The sequence below is a fragment of the Petromyzon marinus genome, chromosome 9 (assembly GCF_048934315.1).
Source record: "Petromyzon marinus isolate PM22_M1 ecotype Great Lakes invasive population chromosome 9, UKy_Petmar_22M1.pri1.0, whole genome shotgun sequence".
Classification (NCBI taxonomy): domain Eukaryota; kingdom Metazoa; phylum Chordata; class Hyperoartia; order Petromyzontiformes; family Petromyzontidae; genus Petromyzon; species Petromyzon marinus.
Window position 1 is genome coordinate 13484436 of NC_133675.1, and position 22137 is coordinate 13506572.

At 48.2% G+C, this 22137-nt stretch overlaps 1 protein-coding gene across 2 annotated transcripts in view; it reads left to right on the top strand.

Moving 5' to 3' along the window:
- LOC116940480 (CMP-N-acetylneuraminate-beta-galactosamide-alpha-2,3-sialyltransferase 1-like) overlaps positions 1 to 22137 on the top strand; it is a 59675-nt gene that overhangs the window by 15340 nt on the left and 22198 nt on the right. Inside the window, exons 2-3 of one of the 2 annotated variants that reach the window (XM_032950361.2) lie at positions 7699 to 8595; positions 12664 to 12860. In XM_032950361.2, coding sequence (XP_032806252.1) covers positions 7819 to 8595; positions 12664 to 12860 — 974 coding nt within the window. In that variant the 5' untranslated portion in view covers positions 7699 to 7818. Of the gene's footprint in view, positions 1 to 7401; positions 8596 to 12663; positions 12861 to 22137 lie in introns of those variants that run through there. The other variant, XM_032950362.2, reaches the window with a different exon arrangement.

The following is a 22137-nucleotide window of genomic DNA, read 5'->3' on the forward strand; positions in this document are numbered from 1 at the left end:
AATTGTTTATGTGACAGGTTTTGTGCTTGAGGGTTTTCGTGACAGGTTCAACAGGTGCACAGTATTAATTCAGGACATAATGGCACAGTTGCAAGTTTTGGAGTCTGGTTTCCACTGTTACAGTTTAGAAAAGGTTGTGTTCATGATAAAGTAGGAATCAGATTTTTACTCTTGTGATGTTTCGTTTCTGAGCTTAAAATCTCACTCAAAGTGTGAAGAGTGCAAGGCACTTATGGGAAGGTGAACATTGCGGTTGCTATATTCTTGGTTCTTTCGGTAAAGTCACGTAGAAGGGAAAAAAATAAAATAAAATAAAAATATATAACTATAAAATTATCACGACGTTTCGACTGCAACACAAGCAATCATCATCAGGTGTGAAAACCACAGCAAAATAATTTGAAAAAAGTGGCGTTTTTTTAACGTTAGCACCACAGAGAGCGATTTGGCAGTTATTCAGATGGACGAGTCCATCTATGTTCGGAAAAGAGGAGGGGGGAGACGAAAATAATGGATGCGGTCTGAAAGCCACCGTAAGCGTGAACAATCAATTAAGACCCGAAATGGTTTATCAAATCCTTCCAATGATTGCTAAGCCAGAATCCATCTTCTCGGTTGAAATTGTCTCTGTGTTTGTATATGTGGATAGCCTCATGAACGAATCTCTCATGGTAGCCAGATGGCTTGCAAAGAACCTCTGTCTTAGAGAAGTCAATGTCATGTGAGCCTACTGAATTATAACAGTGATCTGCCACGGCCGAGGTGTTGGTCCTACCGTGTTTTAGGTCTGCTTTGTGTTCACGAATGTGGTCCGAGACATGTCGTTTGATTTCTCCAATGTAACTACTACCACAGAGGCAACTTAGTTTGTAGACGCCAGGGTACTGTATGTCCGGAATCACATATTTTACAGACGGAACCAGATCACGGATTTTATGTAATGTGTTGAATCGGACCTGGATCTTGTGTTTATTCAAGATTTTTTTGCTATTTTTTGTGATCCCCGCAATGTAGGGTAAAGTGATGGTTTTGAAAGGCTCCTCAAGAGGGTCCTTCTTCATGGTTGGAATGATAGCTTTGCGGATTGTGTAGTCGGAGTAACCATTAGCCTTAAGAGCTTGGTGTACGTGCTTGAGTTCACTGGCTATGTGTTCCTGGTCGGATATGCATTGAGCTCTATTGTGCAGAGTCTTGATGAGGGAATTCTTCTGGGATGGATGGTGGTGGGAATCCGGTTTCAGGTAAATATCCGTATTGGTAGCTTTCCTGTAGACAGAGTGGCTCATTGATCCATTAGGTCTCTTTTTATTAGGACATCCAAAAAAGGTAGCTTACCATCTTTTTCAATTTCCATGGTAAATCTGATGGCTGGGTGTATGGAATTGATGTGGTCGAAGAATTGGTCTAGAGCAGGCCGGCCATGTGGCCAGATGACAAAAGTGTCATCCACGTACCTCTTCCATAAGGTTGGGCGCAGAGTGGCAGTCTGGATGGCGTCAGTCTCAAATTTCTCCATGAAAATGTTGGCTACAACCGGAGATAGGGGGAGCCCATTGGGGTGCCCTCAGTCTGTTTGTAGAAAGTTCCATTCCAAGTGAAGTATGTATTGGTTAATCAGTGTCTCACCAGGCGGGGTACCTCAGTGTTTAGTCCTTGATGAACCAAGTCTTCAATGATTGCGATGGTGTCAGGTACAGGAACTTTGGTGAATAAGGAAACTACATCAAAACTGACAAGCAGGTCGTCTGGGGACAGGGAAATACCCGTTATTGTCGATACCAGGTGAGTAGAATTTTGTACCGCAGAGGTGGTTTTTCCAGTGAAAGGCCGGAGGATTTCAGACAGAAAACGAGCCATTTTGTAGGTGGGGGAGTTGATAGTAGAGACGATGGGACGAAGGGGTGTATCTACTTTATGTATTTTTGGTAAGCCGTATAATCTTGGTGGCCTGGCAGCAGAAGGTTTCAACGAATGCTTACCTGAAACCGGATTCCCACCACCATCCATCCCAGAAGAATTCCCTCATCAAGACTGCACCATAGAGCCCAATGCATATCCGACCAGGAACACATAGCCAGTGACCTCAAGCACGTACACCAAGCTCTTAAGGCTAATGGTTACTCCGACTACACAATCCGCAAAGCTATCACTCCAACCATGAAGAAGGACCCTCTTGAGGAGCCTTTCAAAACCATCACTTTACCCTACATTGCGGGGATCACAAAAAAATATCTCCAAAATCTTGAATAAACACAAGATCCAGATCCGATTCAACACATTACATAAAATCCGTGATCTGGTTCCGTCTGTAAAAGATATGATTCCGGACATACAGTACCCTGGCGTCTACAAACTAAGTTGCCTCTGTGGTAGTAGTTACATTGGAGAAACCAAACGACATGTCTCGGACCGCATTCGTGAACACAAAGCAGACCTAAAACACGGTAGGACCAACACCTCGGCCGTGGCAGATCACTGTTATAATTCAGTAGGCTCACATGACATTGACTTCTCCAAGACAGAGGTTCTTTGCAAGCCATCTGGCTACCATGATAGACTCGTTCATGAGACTATCCACATATACAAACACAGAGACAATTTCAAACGAGAAGATGGATTCTGGCTTAGCAATCATTGGAAGGATTTGATAAACCATTTCGGGTCTTAATTGATTGTTCACGCTTACGGTGGCTTTCAGACCGCATCCATTATTTTCGTCTCCCCCCTCCTCTTTTTCGAACATAGATGGACTCGTCCATCTGAATAACTGCCAAATCGCTCTCCGTGGTGCTAACGTTTTGCTGTGGTTTTCACACCTGATGATGATTGCTTGTGTTGCAGTCGAAACGTCGTGAGAATTTTATTGTTTTATATTTTTTGTTTCCCTTCTACGTGACTTTACTGAAAGAACCAATCATATGAATCCCTGCAGTCACGAAAGCTGTAAATCTAAATTGTGGTTGCTGTGAAGCGACAGCGGTGTGAGACCTGTCGTGTGCTGTTACACAGCAGGGAGCGGTAGTGCCGTGGTTAGTGCACTGCGCTACAAACCTGGGTAGACCCGACTTCGATTCCCGCTCATGACCGCTAACAGTGGCGAATATTTGAACCAATCCTGGGCCTCCTCTATGTCGGCTCAGCCTCAAATGAGTACCTGGTGCAGTGTTTAAACATGTCACTGACACACTTGCAGATCTCGCCAAAGAGCATGAACCATCACGTGAACTCTGGTCATCCACGAACCAGCTTTTGGCTCACTGTCAAACAAAGACGGTCACTGCATCGTGCGGTTTCAGATGCGCTTCTGCGTCCATCTGGAACGCTCTTCCGATATTAGGAAGCCACCTGGAGCTTTGCACTTTTAAATCTAGATTGAAAACTTTTTTTTATTTAGAACTGCTGTTCGTGTTTAGTTTGTTGTCCTTCCCACGCACCTATAATTGAAAGAAGTTCAATTTACATATCTACATCAAAGATCAAAGATCCCCCATATAGCCTGTAACAGACTGTAGGGGCAAGTGCTGTTAGCGAGCACCTATGAAGGCCGGAACGGCACACGAGGGGGTGGGTGGCCAGCATCACGCCCGACCGCCTTTGTCTTCCTAGTGGCGATGTTTACACACCGCACTAGGTACTCATTTGAGGCTGAGTCGACCTAGGGGAGGCCCGGGACCGGTTCTGATAATCGTCACTGGTGTTGGCCGTGAGCGCGAATCGAACCCGGTTCGCCAGGTTCATAGCGCAGCGCGCTAACCGCTACACTATCGCTCCCCACTACACACCTACACACACGTACATACACACGTACATACACACCTACATACGTCACTGGGGTGTGAATTGCTGCATGCCAACACCCACACATAGCATTGAGCCCATAAATTGGGCTAACCACACAACAGTGAAACGGGCATCATGATTCAGAGGAAACAACATACAACCCAGAGAAAAAAACAAATAGCGAAGCCTTTTATGACTATCAATCAGGTTTGACCGAGAGCGTTAGGGAGAGCAAGTGTAGCCGTGTCCAGTCTGGGCCCAACTTTAGTGTTTGGATTTTATATATTTACGTGACAGATTTAGTGCTTGTGTGTAGGAGGTATACAGTCTTAATGCAATTCGGGACATAATGGCATAGTTTCAATATTTGGAGTCTGGTTCCCACTGGTACGGATTAAAAAAAGGGTGTGTTCATGATAATGTAGGAATGTGATTCTCACTCTTGTGATGTTTCGTTATTGAGCTTAGAAGCTCAATCAAAGTGCGAAGAGTGCAAGGCACCTGTGGCAAGGTGAACGTTGTGGTTACTGTGAAGGGGCAGCAGCGGTGTGATACCTGGAGTGTACTCTTACACAGCCAGGAGCGGTAGTGCTGTGTGGTGAGCATGCTGCGCTACGAACCTGGAGACTCCATTTCACGTCAGAATATCTGAACCGGTCCTGGGCCTCCCCTAGGTCGACTCGGCCTCAAATGAGTACTTGTTGCGGTGCGTAAACATCGCCACTGGGGAGACAAAGGCGGCCGGGCGTGGTGTTGGCCACCCACCCCCCTCTTGTGCCGTGCCGGCCTTCATAGGTGCTACTCGCTAACAGCACTTGTCCCTACGGTCTGTCAAAGCTATACGGGGGATCTTTGTCTTCCAAGACGTCCGGCCAGCGTGGAAGAGCAGGGGAAATCAACAGGGGTCTCGAGAGCCCCCTCGTGAAGGCCCTTCTACCGGCAGCGGCGTAAGCAGGCAATTGCAATGCATGCACCTCTCAACTTCTATATCCGGCAAGGCAACATGTTATACGCAGGGGAAGTTTGACGCAAGGGAGAAAGCGGCATGTGCGAGGCACGGAGCACCCCAGAACTCCGCAAGATGAATTGGAGCGTCCTTCTCACCGCACTGCCTCCTGTGGACAAACTTCGGCGCCTGGCAGATGGGGCGGCTGCCTTGCAACAGTGGATTCAGTTTCGTCATTCGGCTTCTTTCCTACCCCCCCCCCCCCGCAAAAACAATAATCCGTCTGACAAGTTCACAGGCAGATGGATCTCCACGCGATCCACCAGCCTCGCCTACGGAGTCGTGGGCTCGAACAGCGGCTCTCAACATCTTGATTGGCTGCTACAGCAACCCCCCCCGGTCTCCTCCTACCCGTTGTGGAATTTTGTTTCGACCAAGTCCCCTTAGCCTGACCCAACGCGCTTCTGACAAATAACATTTTTGCGAGGTATCCTAACTAGGTCGTAATCGCAAGTGACTAAAAGTAAATTTCAACACAGTCTCTGCATGCGTGACGTAATTTGCTCGCACTAGCTGGTTACTCTTGGAAACCCACATTGTTTACGCTCAATGAATTTAAACACATCTTTCACATGGTTACCGCACGGATTAAAACTGTATCGCGGTTATGTCATATCGCCAGATTCACACGTGATCATTCGCCTATGATTCTCATGCATGATATAATTTCACACATTTATAAATAATTCACGTTACCCCCCACCCACCCACCCACCCCCCCCACTGCGGCTGGATTACAGACAGGCGCGCAAGCCGTGACCACGATCCTAGGGTGCAGCACCACGTGTCTGCTGTGTGTGTGTGCCGACAGTCGCCACAACTTTGTCTGGCGGTATTGTGGAGTAAGGACAATTAACCAAACAAACGAAATAGTTGCAGGTCACGGCGACTGAATACGATTATTTAAATAAATACAATTTTGATTAGAACTCCACTGCCATTGCTGTGGACCCCCCACACGTTGTGATTGACAAATGAAAGTTCACGAAGGTGGACGGAACTACTCTGACAGTCGTTGCAGTTTGTCTGGCAGTATTGCGGAGTCCAGAACGTTGCACCGAAGACTCCGGAGAGAATGTTGCGAGGGATCTTGACGCCCTTCTTTAGGGGGCTTGCTCGCCACTCACGGAGACTCACAATCATCAGGCCAGGTGGACGTCCCACGTGGCCACAAACATCACGTGCTGGGCAAACCGCGTGCGCTGTAGTTTAATTGTATCGCAGGCGTGTTTAAGCGAGGAAAGTAATACGACAATTACAATAAAACATACGTTTAGCGGTGGCATTAAGAACGACGAGCCTTTTCTTTGTTGCTTTTATCATGTACGTTGAACTTCTTTCGCACCGTACATCGCCAACAGTGCTAATCCCGATGTGCGTGGCGGCAGCCGACGTTCGCAGCCTCATTTAAAATTGCACCCCCCCTTCCCCCCCCCCCTCGCAATCTGGAGTGGAATCTTTGGAGCGAACGTCGAAGGTCAGGCGTTGACGCTGCAAGCTGTTGTCAGATGTGGCCGAAATAGAGGAAGGAAGCCATCTGTTAGGACTCAAAGCGTCAAGGGATTTGAGTCGATTCCCCTTTTCTGTGGACACTTGAAAACAAAACGTTAACCTCCCCCCCCCCTCTCACACACGTCACTCTGTTCAATGATATTATTTGCGTTCCTTTATTTCTTCTTTAGTCAAACATAATGTTGTCATGTCTCTGTGTACGTGTGTGTCAGTGTGTGTCAGTGTGCGTTTTTGATCAGCGGTATTGTGGGGGCTCACCGGATTCATAGCGCAGCGTAGCGGTTAGCGCCACGCTGCGCTATGAATCCGGCGAGCCGAGTTCGATTCCCGCTCACGGCCAACACCAGTGACGATTATCTGTACCGGTTCTGGGCCTCCACTAGGTCAGCATTAAATGGGTACCTGGTGCTGGGAAGACAACGGTGGCCGGGCGTGGTGCTAGCCACCCACCCCCTCGTGTGCCGTTCCAGCCTTTAAAGGTGCTCGCTAACAGCACTTGGCCTATACGGCTATATGGGGGATCTTTGTCTTTCGACCAGCTCCCTATTGCTGTAACATGCGGAGCGTGTACCCGACAATACTTGTGAAGCCAGGCTTGTGTTCACAATGATGTGTGCCGTACAACGTCTGTAACGTCGCAGGACAACCCATTAACATAAGAGACGAGCAGGAGCTCATTAGGCCCTTGCTGTTGAAATAATTACAATCTATCAAATCTACGTTGCAATCGTACGTACGTATAGCTCTTCCCCCACCCCCCCTCTGGGATTTGGGCAGGGCGTGGAGGCGACGTGCGACTTGGCGTTGGCATGAGAGATGGGTGAAGGAGAAGCCAAATTAAGACATTGGATGGCACGATAGGACTTGGGCGTGGGCAAAACCCACGGTGATTGGTGCGTGGATGGATGCAGGTGGGGTTGGGTGATGGGTGCTTTGGTGGTGAAGTTGAAGAAAAAAACTTGCATGGAATTTCTTCTCTTTAACAAGGGTGGAGCTTGGCATTTTGTGTCTGACGTGAGAGCGGTTTTTTTTCAAGGCAGTGGAATGTAACCGGTGTTAACCAATCGCACTAAACTGATATTTTGTGTGTCTTAACAAGAGTGGGCGGGGGGGGGGAGTCCTCTTGTGTGTCTCGTATGTTTTTTTATAAGAAGGCACAACGACGTGCATTTGATCAAATGTCAAAAGGATACAATTGACCTAGTAAGACGCACAGAGACCAACAAAGCCGTTGTTTTTTTACCCTACAGCAATAAGGGCAAGTTTGCACAAACGACTCTCGAGAGGATTTGTTACCATGCACGGTACCGAAAGGGGGCGGCTGGCGGTGGGGGGGTGAGATTCAAATAGCGTCGTCTGTTGATTCACTGCGCCCACACTTGCGCGCCCGTCTCTTGCAGGGTTGTAGGTGTAAGGAGGGGAGACATCATTCCGTTGGTCCATGACAGAAGTACGCAGACCCTCCTCCTCCACCACCACGTCCGCCCACCTCTCAGGACCATTATAATCCACGGACGGAGATGACACGAGACGCAGTCACGCCCTTCGGGAGCGTACATTGCTCTCCGGGCATGAGGACCTGCAAATTCCTGATGATAAATGTCGGCGTGTCGGTCGTCCTGTACGTCTGCATCATGGCCATGTTCCTGCGCACCGAGAGGCACGAGGTGTGCCCGCTGTGCCGCTGCGCCACCACCGCGGCGCCCGACTCGGCCCGCCTGCGCAGCGAGGAGCGCATCGTGGCCGCGGTGCTGGGCGCTCAGAACCACACGGCGGCGGCGGCGTTCGGGGCCCTCCTGCAGGAGCTGGGCCTCCTGAGGACCTCCTTGCGCGACCTGCACGGCAGCGCCAACGGGTCGAGCGCGCGCAACGAGGGCATCGTCAGGGCCATCCTGGAGGACGTGCGGGAGCTGCTGGAGGCGAGCAGAGCGGCCAAGCGGGCGGCGGCGGTGGCGGCGGCGGTGACGGAGTCCCCGGAGAGGCTCGTCCAGGAGAAGAGGGACGCGGAGCAGCAGCGGGAGGCGTGGAGCTCCTTGCAGCGGAACGTGGAGCACATGCAGCGGCTGTACACGAACTTCTCGCTGACGGTCAGCGAGGCGGTGAGGAGGCAGTTAGCGGCGGTGACGACGGAGAGGCCCCACATACGGCGGGACACCTACAGCATGTCACTCGCGTGCAGGCCCATCCCTAAGCGCAACAACAGCGCCTGGTTCAAGAGCCACTACAACGACACTGTGACGCCCTTCCTCACCAACCAGACGGCCACCCTCTCCAACGACACCCTCAAGTGGTTCAAGGTAACCGATTTGCGTCTCAGCTTTCAGACGTTCGCCCCTCGCGTGTCGTTCCTTGTTCGTTTGATAAATTCTAACCGAGGACAGCTGGCGATTTTGTTTTATATATTCTTCTGTTTCTCCTTGAATTGCCGCTTGCATTTTGAAGTTACATTTTTTTTAAATGTGTCCCTGCACGTTAGAAATGTGTTATTATTATTATAATGCTTGCGGATAATAATACTTTGGGGGGTGGAGCGGCGGCCCATTGGATATTGCATTAAACTATTGAACTTGGTGGCATGGGTTCGATTTCTGGCTACGGCAAACATCAGTGCAGAATGATATCTCAATCGGTCCTCAGCAGTTGCCCCCACCCCCCCTTGATGAACACCGATCAGTGTGGTGAAGAATGGTTAAACAGCCCGAAAGGCTGACATCCAGCAAAAGATTGACAATGGGATGTAACTTATTATAATCATAATTTATTACAATAATGATGGTATAACATAAATAACCATATATGCCCTATTGATGGCCAGTGATGGGTGGTGCTCCGCAACATTATCAGCCGCGTCACACTGGGGGTGGCACTTTTTTGGGGGTTTCCCACCTTCGAGGGGAAGGGGTGTGAGGGCAACCACTACTCAAGTCAAGATTCAACCACTACTTTTAATGTGGGGGGGGGGGGGGGGTGGTGGAGGCGAATAATCGACCCCAGAAAATAAGCCTCGTTACTTTTGTGTCAAGTAACCGACTAAATCATCTTGCTCTCCCAGCTTTCGCTCGCTGAGCACACGGGAGGTCCGCCCGTCTCCGTCGTCTTTTTTCGTACGGATTCATAGCAGCAGATGAAAGGTGTCATTTTTTTCATTTGCAATCCACGCAATTGTCTGCTGAGACGCAGAGTGGACCTTGTCCTTTCCTCCTTTAAAGGTGTGAAGACAGCAGCAGCAGCGGAGTGTTTGCGACGTGGGTCGATGGTTTGGGATTCGCGGCCGCACTCGTAGGCCGCCGAATCTTTGATGCGTCGTTTGTGCATCGGGTGGCCTCATCGGCCACGTGGCCCGGTCCCGATTCGCTCGGTTGATGGTCGACAATTGGCTGCGTGGAAGGTTGAAACCGGGGAGGTTCGACGGTAGGGTCCTGTGTGAGATGTTTATTTTTTGACGTCTGTTAGACGATGCAAATGCAGACTGGGGGGAGATGTGTGATTTGCATGGTGACCAGTTCTTACTGTGCCGGGTTTTTGCTTTGTCAGGGGTAGGTGGAAAGCATCTCGATGGGCTGCGAATCTTATCGTTACATCGCAGCCTCGCGGGCTGTCCGAGATGCACTTTGTGCAACGCTCTCGAGGATAACAAGTCCCCTCCACTTACGATGTGTGTAATGGGGGTTCATGCAATTGCGCGGCTGACATTCTTTAAGGGGATTAAGCTTTTTTTAAATATTATATCACGAGTAAAATTCCAACCGCATGATAATTATAATACAGTGTGTTATGAAATGTTTTTTTTTTACGACTTAATATGAGATATGGTATGTATGTTTAACTTCTTTCGCAGCGTACATAGCCAATCGTCGGCAACCGTGCTAATCGGAGGTGCTATTATAAAGTAATATAAGGTCCTATTATAAAGTATTGTAAGGTCCTATTATAAAGTATCGCACTGCTATGTGTAGCGTGTAATAATAAACATCCTTACAATAGGCTCTCATGACTGTACAATGAAAACATTCACAAAAGTTTGGAGAGGGTTGTCACATAATACCATGCATGACCGAGTGCAAATATCAGTCCTCATGAAATTAACGTTTTTTTATTTTTTAAATGATGTATTATTATCAATAGTACAACCACGTAAGCTCCTGTAAAAGCATCCCACTGCTTTGCGTGAGTAGTAAGCTCTGTTCCACGGCGTATGCGATGATGTAAGACACATTGCAAAACCACGTAGACACTTAACTGCATACGCAGTTAAAGTAAATGGGCTGTTTCTAATTAATAAAAATTAGTTCTTTTGGTTTCATAAACTGTGTTTTTTTTTTTTTACAAAGCAAACGGACGTCTCCAAAGGGCGTTCAGCACACGCTCCCTGGCTGTCCACAGGCGACGTTTTTTTGTGTGCAGACTTGCAGCGGTCGCTTTTTGCGGTTTGGCATCTTCGTCCTTGCCTGCCTTGACAATTTACCCACCCAGCGCTAGCAACACAATTCATGCGCGTCACGGGCACACGCACACGCGCACGCCACGCGCGCGGGCAACCGACCGTCGCGAGCAAAACTATAACAGTGATCGGATTACGGACAGGTGCGTTCGGCAGACGTGAGGACAATTGAGGCTGTTTCTTTTGCGAGGGAAGGCTTTCGTTGAACATAAATGTTGCCATATATTACAGGTATGATCGGACGCCACTGTTATTTATGACAAGAACGCACACTTGACCACGCCGCTCAGCGTGGGTTGGAGACGGGAAAGTACCAGAGTACTCGTTCGGAGATCACCCGTCCCTGATGGCCCAGACTCGAATTCGGATCATCGGTCCCGCATGGCAGCGCGCTAATCGCAGTGCCACCACTTTACACGGATGCTTTGTTGCCATATAAATCGATCCATTCGTATTTTCACTTTTGACTTCTTGCATCTTAGGAGCAAGTCCGTATATTTTGTCTTTACCTGCAGAATATTTCAGTTTCATTTATAATTTTTACAATTGTCGACTTTTTTTGTTCTTCTTGTCCAATTGGTTTTACTCCGATCCGAAATTGTCACTAATACGTTATGAGTACATAATTTAGCATCCTTTTCAAAAGTAACTGATCTTGGTTTCAGTCACTTGTAAGTGGAAACCACGATTACATCCCCCCCCCCCCCCTCCCTTGTATACACGCAGATCGGCAGACAATTCAGTTCACGGCACAGTATTTCATTCGCTGCACAGATGATCCCATTTTGCCAGTTGCTCGGCGACTTTACACGGGAGATCCGCGGGGCTGCATGAGCACAGCACCAGCGGGGACGAGTGATGAGAAACGTCAAACTTAGCAGACAACGAGTACAGCGTGGCGGGGGGTGGTGGCTCGAGGAATAGCGCACAACTCATTTCAGCAATGTTGACCTTTCCTGCCCAGCATTTCGCAGACACTGCCTCTCCCCCCCCCCCCCCCCACTTCTACCAGCACACACGCGGTTTAGCCCGTCGTCTCGAATAACCCGACCTGGTTCAGGCAACACCCTTGAACGTTGACCACGTCTGCCATTAGCGTCTGTTCCGCAATACTGCGCCACGTTTTCACCGTTGCTGAGGCTCCGTAGTGTCACCGCGTGTGGCACCGCTGGCGGGGTGCAATGTGTCACAGCGATGTGTCACAGCGATGTGTCACAACACAACGATGTGTCACACCGACGCTGTTGGTGTTACGGGGGGGGGGGGGGGTCCGGTGCTTCCCCCCCACCCCCCCCAAAACATTTTCAGATCTCGCTGAGAGGGACGCCCACGACACTTAGGACGCAAATCATCTCATTTTTTCGAATCCACGTGCTTTGCTTTTTCCCCTTTTACGTGGTGAAGTAAATGCTGATTCTGCCGACGATAGAACACAAGAACCCGCAATAGTGCGCGCACGTCAATAGGCTCAGCGCTAACTCTTTAGACTATTTGGCTGCTGGTGTAAATTTCCATGCGATAAGCCACTTCGTTGAGCTACAATTTGTGGCCAGTTCGCTTTTGAAAATGAACTGTAAAGCTCAATGGGCCTTACCTGTTGGTAAAATAAAAAAAAATTGAGCGTTTTTTTATAGTCAGTAGTTGCATAGATTATAATATTATCGTACGGTATAACTCCAAAGTGGTGGGGGGGGGGCAGGGGGGATAACGGGGGGGGGGGGCAGCGGGAAAACTTTGCGAATCCTGTCTGTAATCGAGCCAGTAGCCGCCAGGAACAATTCGCTAGTCGGGCATCCCCGACTCCAAGCGCGGAGCGGCCACGTCCCGGATCAACGCCGCTGGCTCTGCCCGTGTGAGCCAGCACGACTCGCTGTGAGCGGCACTCCGTGGCCCTGACCGACCGGTGCTCGGCTTTCTTCGGCAGACGATGCAGTCGGACCGCAACACCCCGGAGAAGCTGCAGGCCCTGGTGACCACCTTGCTGTCGCTGCTGCCGCCCAACGCCGGCTTCCCGCGCCCATCCTCCAAGAGCTGCTTGCGCTGTGCCGTCGTGGGCAACTCGGGCAACGTGAAGGACCTGCGCTACGGGACCTTCATAGACCAGCACACTTTCGTCTTCAGGTGAGATCGGCTCGAGGAGTAACCGGATCCATGGACACAATGGATGCACTGTATATCCGTGCCAATTCACGATCCCAATGAATGCAAATATACCGAGTTAACTTAAGAAGAATATTCATCTCGCTTTCTTGCCTGCAGCTCGCTTTCTCTCATCACACCACGTCTGCGCCCCGTCCACATGTCTCTCGTTCCGCTACATTTCTGTCCCACCTGTATCTCTGTTCTCTCGCCTAATTGCACAACGAGTTTGTGCATGCTTGCTCTCATCGCACTCCATCTCTCTCTCCTGCCTGTAACTCTTGTCTAAATCGCTTCCTCTCATCTCACTCGGATTTTTTAAATTAAAAGGTGGGGGAGGGGCGGCGATGCTCCCAAATTTTGTTTTCCGCTCGGGGCCTTCAATGGGCCCCCAATGTGCCTCCTGTTGGGGTGGGTCGTTGTTGGCATTTGAGCTCAGACGGCTGCTCGGAATTCTGTTGCCAAGACAAGGAGATAAGCACTGCAGCCATCCGGCAGGGAACGTGGTTAGGCGAGTGCTGTAGACGTGCTTGGGCGGCAACGTTTGCGCTGGGTCGGGACACGCGTGCAGGATAGGGGTGGGCCCGTTGCCGAGGCAGCTAATGAAGCGGCCTCCACAATTCTGGGGCTCAAGGGAGAGACCTGGGATCAGATGGTGCGACACTGTCAGGGCGTACGTACGTACGTACGTTGCACTTCTTTCACACCGTGCATGAACAACCAGTTGCGCCACATCGGAGGTACGGGATTAGAATCGCGCTGTGATTATGGTCGAACCACACAGACCGTGCCGGTCGTGTGTCCATTGTGCGGCAGCTGCGGGATCAGGCAGATGGTGAAGTGTGGTGGCAGCAGCGGTTTTGGTCACTATGACAACTCGATTTTTCGTAGGCATAGTACAGCCAACAGGGGCCGGGATGGGCTGGTGCCAGCTACAAATAATGCACGTTGTGCGGTATATGTATTACGGTATGTGTATTACGGTATGTGTATTATGGTACGGTATATGTATTATGGTATGTGTATTACGGTATGCGTATTACGGTATATGTATTACAGTATGTGTATTATGGTATGGTATATATTATGGTATATGTATTATGGTCTATGGGGGGGGGGGGGGGGGGGAGCGGTAGTGCAGTGGTTCATGCACTGCGCTATAAGCCCGGCAACTTGAATTTCATTCCCGACCAGGGTTAAACACCTTTGGGTGTGACGAGCATTATCTCAGTTGGTCTTGGGTCCTCATCCAAGACTGTAATCAGAGTGCGTTTCTCATCGCACGCAATGACCGGCGTGGTGAAGTATGTTCCAGCAACCCGCATTGCCAACGTGGTGTGAGGAGGTCTTCATCTTGCAGTTTGCTTGACGAATTATTATTGCAGTATGTAGTTTATTTTGGAGATTACTGTTTACAGTATTTGGTGGAGGGAGGGGGATTTTTCGGAATTCACATTTTTCGCCGACCTCCACTCGAGACGCCGAGGAAGTGGAGGAAGAAAAGTCTTTACTCGACCAGGGCCAGGTTCAGTGTACCCGTGGGACGATCGATAAGTCAGCTCGCTAGAATGTTGCATAAAAGCGAGCGCCCGAAAGTCACAATTAAGATTTGAGGTCTCACATTGTTGCAATTGTGGGTGGAGCACGTCATATAGTTATACGGCTTAGGAACCGCTGTTGCCCAACCGCTTGTAAACTGTTCGTTTATCACAGCGGTCGGTTGTGGATCGGGCGTTAACAACGCTCTTCTGTTGACGTGCACATCCCTCGAAGTTGCTACGCGCGTGTTGTGTCGGGCTGTACGGTCGACCGATGCAATGGGACTGACTGCAGGAAACCGCGGGTCCTCTCGCTGGCAACTTATTTTTAGCGCAGGGAAGTTTTATTGTCCGTGTGTTTTTTTACTTTCCCCCCCCCCCCCCCCCTTTTATGTTTACTTCCACCTTGCCACCTTTCCACCTTCCTCTCAAGTTTTGGATTACTTGGCGGCTTGGATTTCGAGAAGTTGCGCCGAGTCACACAAACTCTGAAGCTACCCTCCTCGCTTTTCGCTCGGAGAAAAAAGGGAGCATTGTCGGAAATGGTGGGCCCATTGTCAAAAAATTAAAAGGCGGTATGGCAAGTTGGTTCACGAGCTCTCCGCTGTGGAGTCTTAATCTCTCAGCTGTGGGGTTTTTTTCTGTGTTTTTTTCTGGTGACTCAGGTTCTCTCACTCTCCGGCGAGCAAAACAAATATTCAACGCTTAAAATGGGCCTTAAGACTCTTTTTGAGGCTTTCTTGGGAACGGATAAGGTGCACGCCAGGGCACAGAACAGGTGGAGAGGTGTCGCAATAGTTTGCTCTCTGCGCTGTGAACATAAACGTCTTTGGTTAGATTCCCCGGCCATGGACAACATCTGTGCGGAGTGGAATCTGAACTGGTTCTGGGCAACCCCCCCCCCCCCCCCCCCGCTGCCCCCATTTTAACAACTCGCAGTGACCAGTGTGGTGAAGTTAAGCTCAAATAACCCCTGTGGCCGAGATGGGGTGGGGTGGCCATCATCCAGCGGTGCCTTGACATTAACTCATACGTTCAGTTCCAGAAAATTTGATGTTGCTTAATTTATATTCTTGGTTCTTTCGGTAAAGTCACGTTGAAGGGAAAACAATAAAATAATAAAATATATATAAAACAATAAAATTATCACGACGTTTCGACTGCAACACAAACAGTCATCATCAGGTATGAAAACCAACGGCAAGAACATTTGGAAGAAGTGGCGGTTTGTATTTATTTATTTACCGTTAGCACCACAGATAGCGATTTGACAGTTTGTTTAGATGGACGAGTCCATCAATGTTCGGAAAAGAGGAGGGGGGAGACGAAAAATTAATGTATGCTGTCTGAAAGCCACCGTAAGCGTGAACAATCAATTAAGACGCGAAATGGTTTATCAAATCCTTACAATGATTGCTAAGTCAGAATCCATCTTCTGAAAGCCACCGTAAGCGTGAACAATCAATTAAGACCCGAAATGGTTTATCAAATCCTTACAATGATTACTATGCCAGAATCCATCTTCGCGGTTGAAATTTGTCTCTGTGTTTGTATATGTGGATAGCCTCATGAACTAATCTCTCATGGTAGCCAGATGGCTTGCAAACGACCTCTGTCTTGGATAAGTCAATGTCATGTGAGCCTACTGAATTATAACAGTGATCTGCCACGGCCGAGGTGTTGGTCCTACCGTGTTTAAGGTCTGCTTTGTGTTCACGAATGCGGTCCGAGACATGTCGTTTGGTTTCTCCAATGTAACTACTACCACAGAGGCAACTTAGTTTGTAGACGCCAGGGTACTGTATGTCCAGAATCACATCTTTTACAGACGGAACCAGATCACGGATTTTATGTAATGTGTTGAAACGGACCTGGATCTTGTATTTATTCAAGATTTTGGAGATCTTTTTTGTGATCCCCGGAATGTAAGGTAAAGTGATTGTTTTGAAAGGCTCCTCAAGAGGGTCCTTCTTTATGGTTGGAGTGATAGATTTGTGGATTGTGTAGTCGGAGTAACCATTAGCCTAACGAGCTTGGTGTACGTGCTTGAGTTCACTGGGTATGTGTTCCTGGTCGGATATGCATTGGGCTCTATGGTGCAGAGTCTTGATGAGGGAATTCTTCTGGGATCGATGGTGGTGGGAATCCGGTTTCAGGTAAGCATCCGTATGGGTAGCATTCCTGTAGACAGAGTGGCTCATTGAACCATCAGGTCTCTTTTTTATTAGGACATCCAAAAAAGGTAGCTTGCCATTTTTTTCGATTTCCATGGTAAATCGGATGGCTGGGTGTATGGAATTGATGTGGTCGAAGAATTGGTCTAGAGCAGGCCAGCCATGTGGCCAGATGACAAAAGTGTCATCCACGTACCTCTTCCATAAGGTTGGGCGCAGAGTGGCAGTCTGGATGGCGTTAGTCTCAAATTTCTCCATGAAAGTGTTGGCTATAACCGGAGATAGGGGGGAGCCCATTGGGGTGCCCTCAGTTTGTTTCTAGAAAGTTCCATTCCAAGTGAAGTATGTATTGGTTAAGCAGTGTCTCACCAGGGGGGGTACCTCAGTGTTTAGTCCTTGATGAACCATGTCTTCAATGATTGCGATGGTGTCAGGTACAGGAACTTTGGTGAATAAGGAAACGACATCAAAACTGACAAGCATGTCGTCTGGGGACAGGGAAATACCCTTGATTGTCGATACCAGGTGAGTAGAATTTTGTAGCGCAGAGGTGGTTTTTCCAGTGAAAGGCCGCAGGATTTCAGACATAAAACGGGCCAGTTTGTAGGTGGGGGAGTTGATAGTAGAGATGATGGGACGAAGGGGTGTATCTACTTTATGTATTTTTGGTAAGCCATATAATCTTGGTGGCCTGGCAGCAGAAGGTTTCAACGAAAACTGTTTAGTTTGATTAATGAATGCGGTTGAATCAGACATTATTTTGTTGGTTTGTGTGACGAGGCTGTTGGTGGGATCTCTTTATTTTTGTATAGCTGCCATCGTCGAGTAATTCTTTAATTTTGTTGTTATATTCTATTTTATCCATGATGACAGTAGCATTGCCCTTGTCGGCTGAGAGGATTACAATGTCATCCGTCTTTTTTAATTAATATCATTCAAAACGCTCATCTTTGCTGAGGTTGCTAGCTGGCATCTTAGCGTTTTTGAGGGTTGCAGCGATTTCAGATCTTGCTACGTCTGCAGCGATGTGACCCAGGCCCTTGAGAGCCACGTCTACTTGGGCAATGATATCATTAACTGGTATGTGTTTAGGTGTGACTGCAAAGTTTAGACCTTTAGCTAAAACGGATGGTGTCCTTGTATATGTATTTCTGCTGACTTTGTACCTCGTATTTGTTCACTCTATGCTGGCTTGTGCAATCCAGAGGTTGAACACGAAATTTAACACTCTTCTGAAATTCGTGGTCTGCCAGGAAGTGTCTGTGTTGTTGGCCTGACTGGTTGTGCTTCACATAATGTTTCTTAAGTTTGTTGAATTCTCGTCTCTCATCTTGTTGTATTTACCTCCATGATTTGTTCTTGACATCTGATGAAGATCGCTTGTGTTGTGATCGAATACTATGTATTCTTGTTTGCATGCATGTGTTACCACTAGCATGTGTGCTTCATGCAGACGTGATGCCTTGTGATAGGTGTCTATTTGGTTTTTGAACAATTTTACACCTCCTGTATTCTTGCCGAAAGAAGGTCAAGCCTCTTCTTTGTTCATCATCATCATCTCAATACTGGCAAAAAAGGGTCTCCCATAGATATTGTTTGATTTCGTGTTCATTTCCATTCATCACAGCGTTTGTATCCTCACCGCTTGATTTTCTTTTCTGTGATGCAGTCACCTGTAAACGTGTAGTCCTTTTCACTTTTAAATTTCATTTTCCGTAAAACCTCCTTTGAGACGATCCTTTTGTGAAGGGGCCCTTGACATAGCTAAAGGATTACTTGATTGACATGTGCACTGACACTGTGTGCCAAAGGGAGGCAAACGCTGTGCGTTATGTACCTCTTTCATTCCGCGGCGGCGATAGTGGTGGTGGTGGTGGTGACGAGGAGGATTTCGAGTCAGGAACTTAGCAGGGCAGAGAGTCGAGCAGGAAAGACCACTAGGAGGGAAACCCAGACTTCAGCAGCAGCAGCAGAAACATGGAGAAAAACCTCCCACTGAGCAAATGCTGACTGGGGCTTCAACAGAAAGCATCGGTTGCTAGAGCACACAGAGCGAGAGGTGTAAAACGAGATAACAGGAAGGTGGAGGCGAGGGCGTGATAAATCTTGCAGACGGTGGAGTGCGATCTTCGTTGTTGATGTGGGATTGGATTGGGGGCCATTGGAAGGATCGGGTGATTGAGGAGCTTCGAGGCGGAGGGTTTTGTTGAGGCCGTAGAGGAGAAGAGAGACTTCTACGTAAAGTACTTCTACAAAACTCATTGTGCTGAGGAGTGATGGCGGAAATTTTATCACGCAGCCACATAATGTATTGGTGATTTTATATTTTCAGAGTAGATGAGTTAAGGGCTCAGGCCATGCGCCAATAATAAGAGCTTACAAACTGAACCCTCACAGTACTGATTGCAAGTAAATACCCTAAGACGGCCCCTGTTAACATGTTTGAGGCTACATGTTTATGGCTTTTGGTTCGGCACAGCACAATGTGCAAGGTTCACTAACCCTTTGGCTCTGAAGTGGAAAAACAACATGGAATATGCTTTTAATGCCAATACCAAACAAATGTTTAATTGCAGACAGCACGTGTAGTATTTGATACATGCGTTCTGGAATCTGTGGTTGATAGGGTTTTCGAGTAAAATAAATAACCTGTTATATTTACTGCATCTGCACAAGGGCAGCCTTGTGTCACTTGGATTCAATTTATATGAAAAAAATACATTATTTTTCAAACCAGTGAGCCTCCTGCGTGTTTTTACAGTACTGTAATCATCATCATCATCAAACATGGTCTATCCACTGCTGGATGAAGGCCTCCTCAAGCCAACGACGCGACCCCTCGATCCTGCAATGAAAAACAATGCACCCAGCACCTCGCGCTGCCTTCACCACCACCGCTCCATCTCCCCGGCGGGAGGCCCCCGCTCTCAGACGCATTTCACCTGTCGGCGTATATTCATAATGGGGGGGATGGTGTTTTGTGAAGTAAACTCTGACGTTGAATCATTGTGCAGGTGCCGAGGTGTGGATGCAGCAAATCTCTTCGGTGTAAATGAATATAAATAAATATTATGTTTGTTAGACATTGCAGGATCGTGAGAGGTGGCAGCAGCTTGGGAAGTCCTTTATCCAGCAGTGGATCGACCCTGGCTGATGATGATGATGACCATTTAAGTACAGTGTCAACTGAAGGAATATTTATCTTATAGACAGTTTAAAACGCCAGAAGTATACATAATTTCTGAAAAACATGCTCTTTACATTTCAAATTAAAATCTAAACATGACTTTTACAAATGTAAAGGTAAACTCACGTGTGATACAAGGTGGTCATTGTGTAGTTGTACCTAGTTAAACATTTCACAAAAGTGTATTTATGAAACACATTCACACTTTAGAGTATAGTAAAAGTAAATATACTTTTGGCATTGATTATTAAAAATGCCAATACAGTATATAAATGACATGTAAAGTATTATTCCCTCTGATCACATTAAACCATTTTACAATTAAATACATCGCAATCTGACGTGTTAATCCTCAGCTTTTTCTCGATAGCATTCATATATTCGCAGCTTTGTCGACATAATTTAACCAATCAATGTCTTGTAATTTGCAATGTACGTTAACATCTTGGGACAATAGTAAAAAAAAAGTAGCTTCTACCACTTTTGTTACTTATTCGTAAATTGGTAAAACAAATTGCATCACCGAGTTTCCAAACCGCGTGAGCTTTATCCCTCTCCCTTTCTTGCGAAGATACGCTTTCACGCGAACTCTTTGAATGTTCTGCCAATTGAGGGTTATTGAGAAATACAAGAAGATAGCGACACAACGCTTTCTTTTTCATGAACTTAAAAGCATCGGTTAACGATGCCTTTGCTCTCCTCACCGTAATCGTCACCGAATAATTATTCTTTCCCCCGCAATTAGACCGAGCACCCGGTCGCATGTCATCGCGAGGGTTGAACAGACGACGTGGTGGGATGATGGCGAGGGGCAGCACACCGTGGACTTGCAACACAATGCGCCTTGCCCCCTTCACAGCAGCACAAGACAAAAGATCCCCCATATAGCCTGTAACAGACTGTAGGGGCAAGTGCTGTTAGCGAGTAGCACCTGTGAAGGCCGGAACGGCGCACGAGTGGGTGGGTGGGCCAGCACCACGCCCGGCCGCCTTTGTCTCCCCAGTGGCGATGTTTACTACACACCGCACCGGGTACTCATTTGAGGCTGAGTCGACCTAGGGGAGGCCCGGGACCGGTTCAGATAATCGTCGCTTGGTGTTGGCCGTGAGCGGGAATCGAACCCGGGTCGCCAGGTTCATAGCGCAGCGTAGCGCGCTAACCGCTACACCACCGCTCCCCCTAACCACAGCAGCACCCACACACACACAGTCACATACACACAGGGTGATCTCTGTCGTGCCTATTTCATGCATGCTCCCACGGGTGTTTTGACACATGGGTCTGAGATTTAATAAACACATTTCTCGACGTCTTTTATCACCTGAAGACGGTCGCTTGTTGTTGATCTATTATCTTTTCTACCTACGTGGCTTTACCGAAAGAACCAAAGAGTATGTCTTTAATCATGTATTTAACTCGGCAATACAAGCATTATACACAAGTATAATATACTCCGTGGTTCTTTCTGTATAATATACGTCTTGGTTAGAGACAGTACAACATTGAATATTATACGCAAGCATAATGGCTTTATTAGAGACAGCAAATGTCACGTATTATACACAAGTATTATACACAAGTATAAATGATTTATTATTTATTTGTAATGCGAGTTATTCGCTCCAGTGATTTCCGAACAACAACAACGCAGCAGTGGCATGACCGCGGGTATCTGCGGGGTTGTTTTTTTATAATCATATTTTTCTCGCCATCATCAGAGTACTTTGCCCGTCGCCGCCGCCGCCCCCACCCCACCCCTCCAGCCTCAGCAGCGCGATGCACAAGAATGCTGGAGGACATTTCAAACCGCATTGCTGTGTAAAGGTCACAATCATTCCGGGGACATCCTAAGGGCCTGCCCCTGCCACGGAAGTATGTTGACCGCACGAGGTCGCAGAAACTGTTACAGCCACAGTTCATTGAAACGGTCAATCAAAAAGGGATGACATTTCTGTCGTGACAACCCAGGTGGTGCTGGTTGTGAATTGCGGATAACGACGCGGGTAAACACGTGGCCCAGTGAGGCGCAAGGGGGGTTGCCACGTGTCACTCTGCGCGACTCGTACGGCGTTACGAAACCAATGCTTTCCCGAGCTTAGTGTCGGTGAGGCGAGGGCGGTCACCACCACCACCACCACCCATTGCCTGAGGGAAGTTGAATCGGGAGAGTTGCTCAGGGAATGTTGGGGGTTGGTTAGAGACCCGCTGGGGTGGAGAGGAGGGGGTTGGGGGAAGGGATTGGCTTGAGGGATAATCGCGGTTAGAAACGTTGGGGAGAGGTCTGGGAAGCTTTGTAATGGCTGGGCAAAGGGATCCTCGGGGCGTAAACGTCGCCTCTGACGAGAGACAAAGGCGGCTAA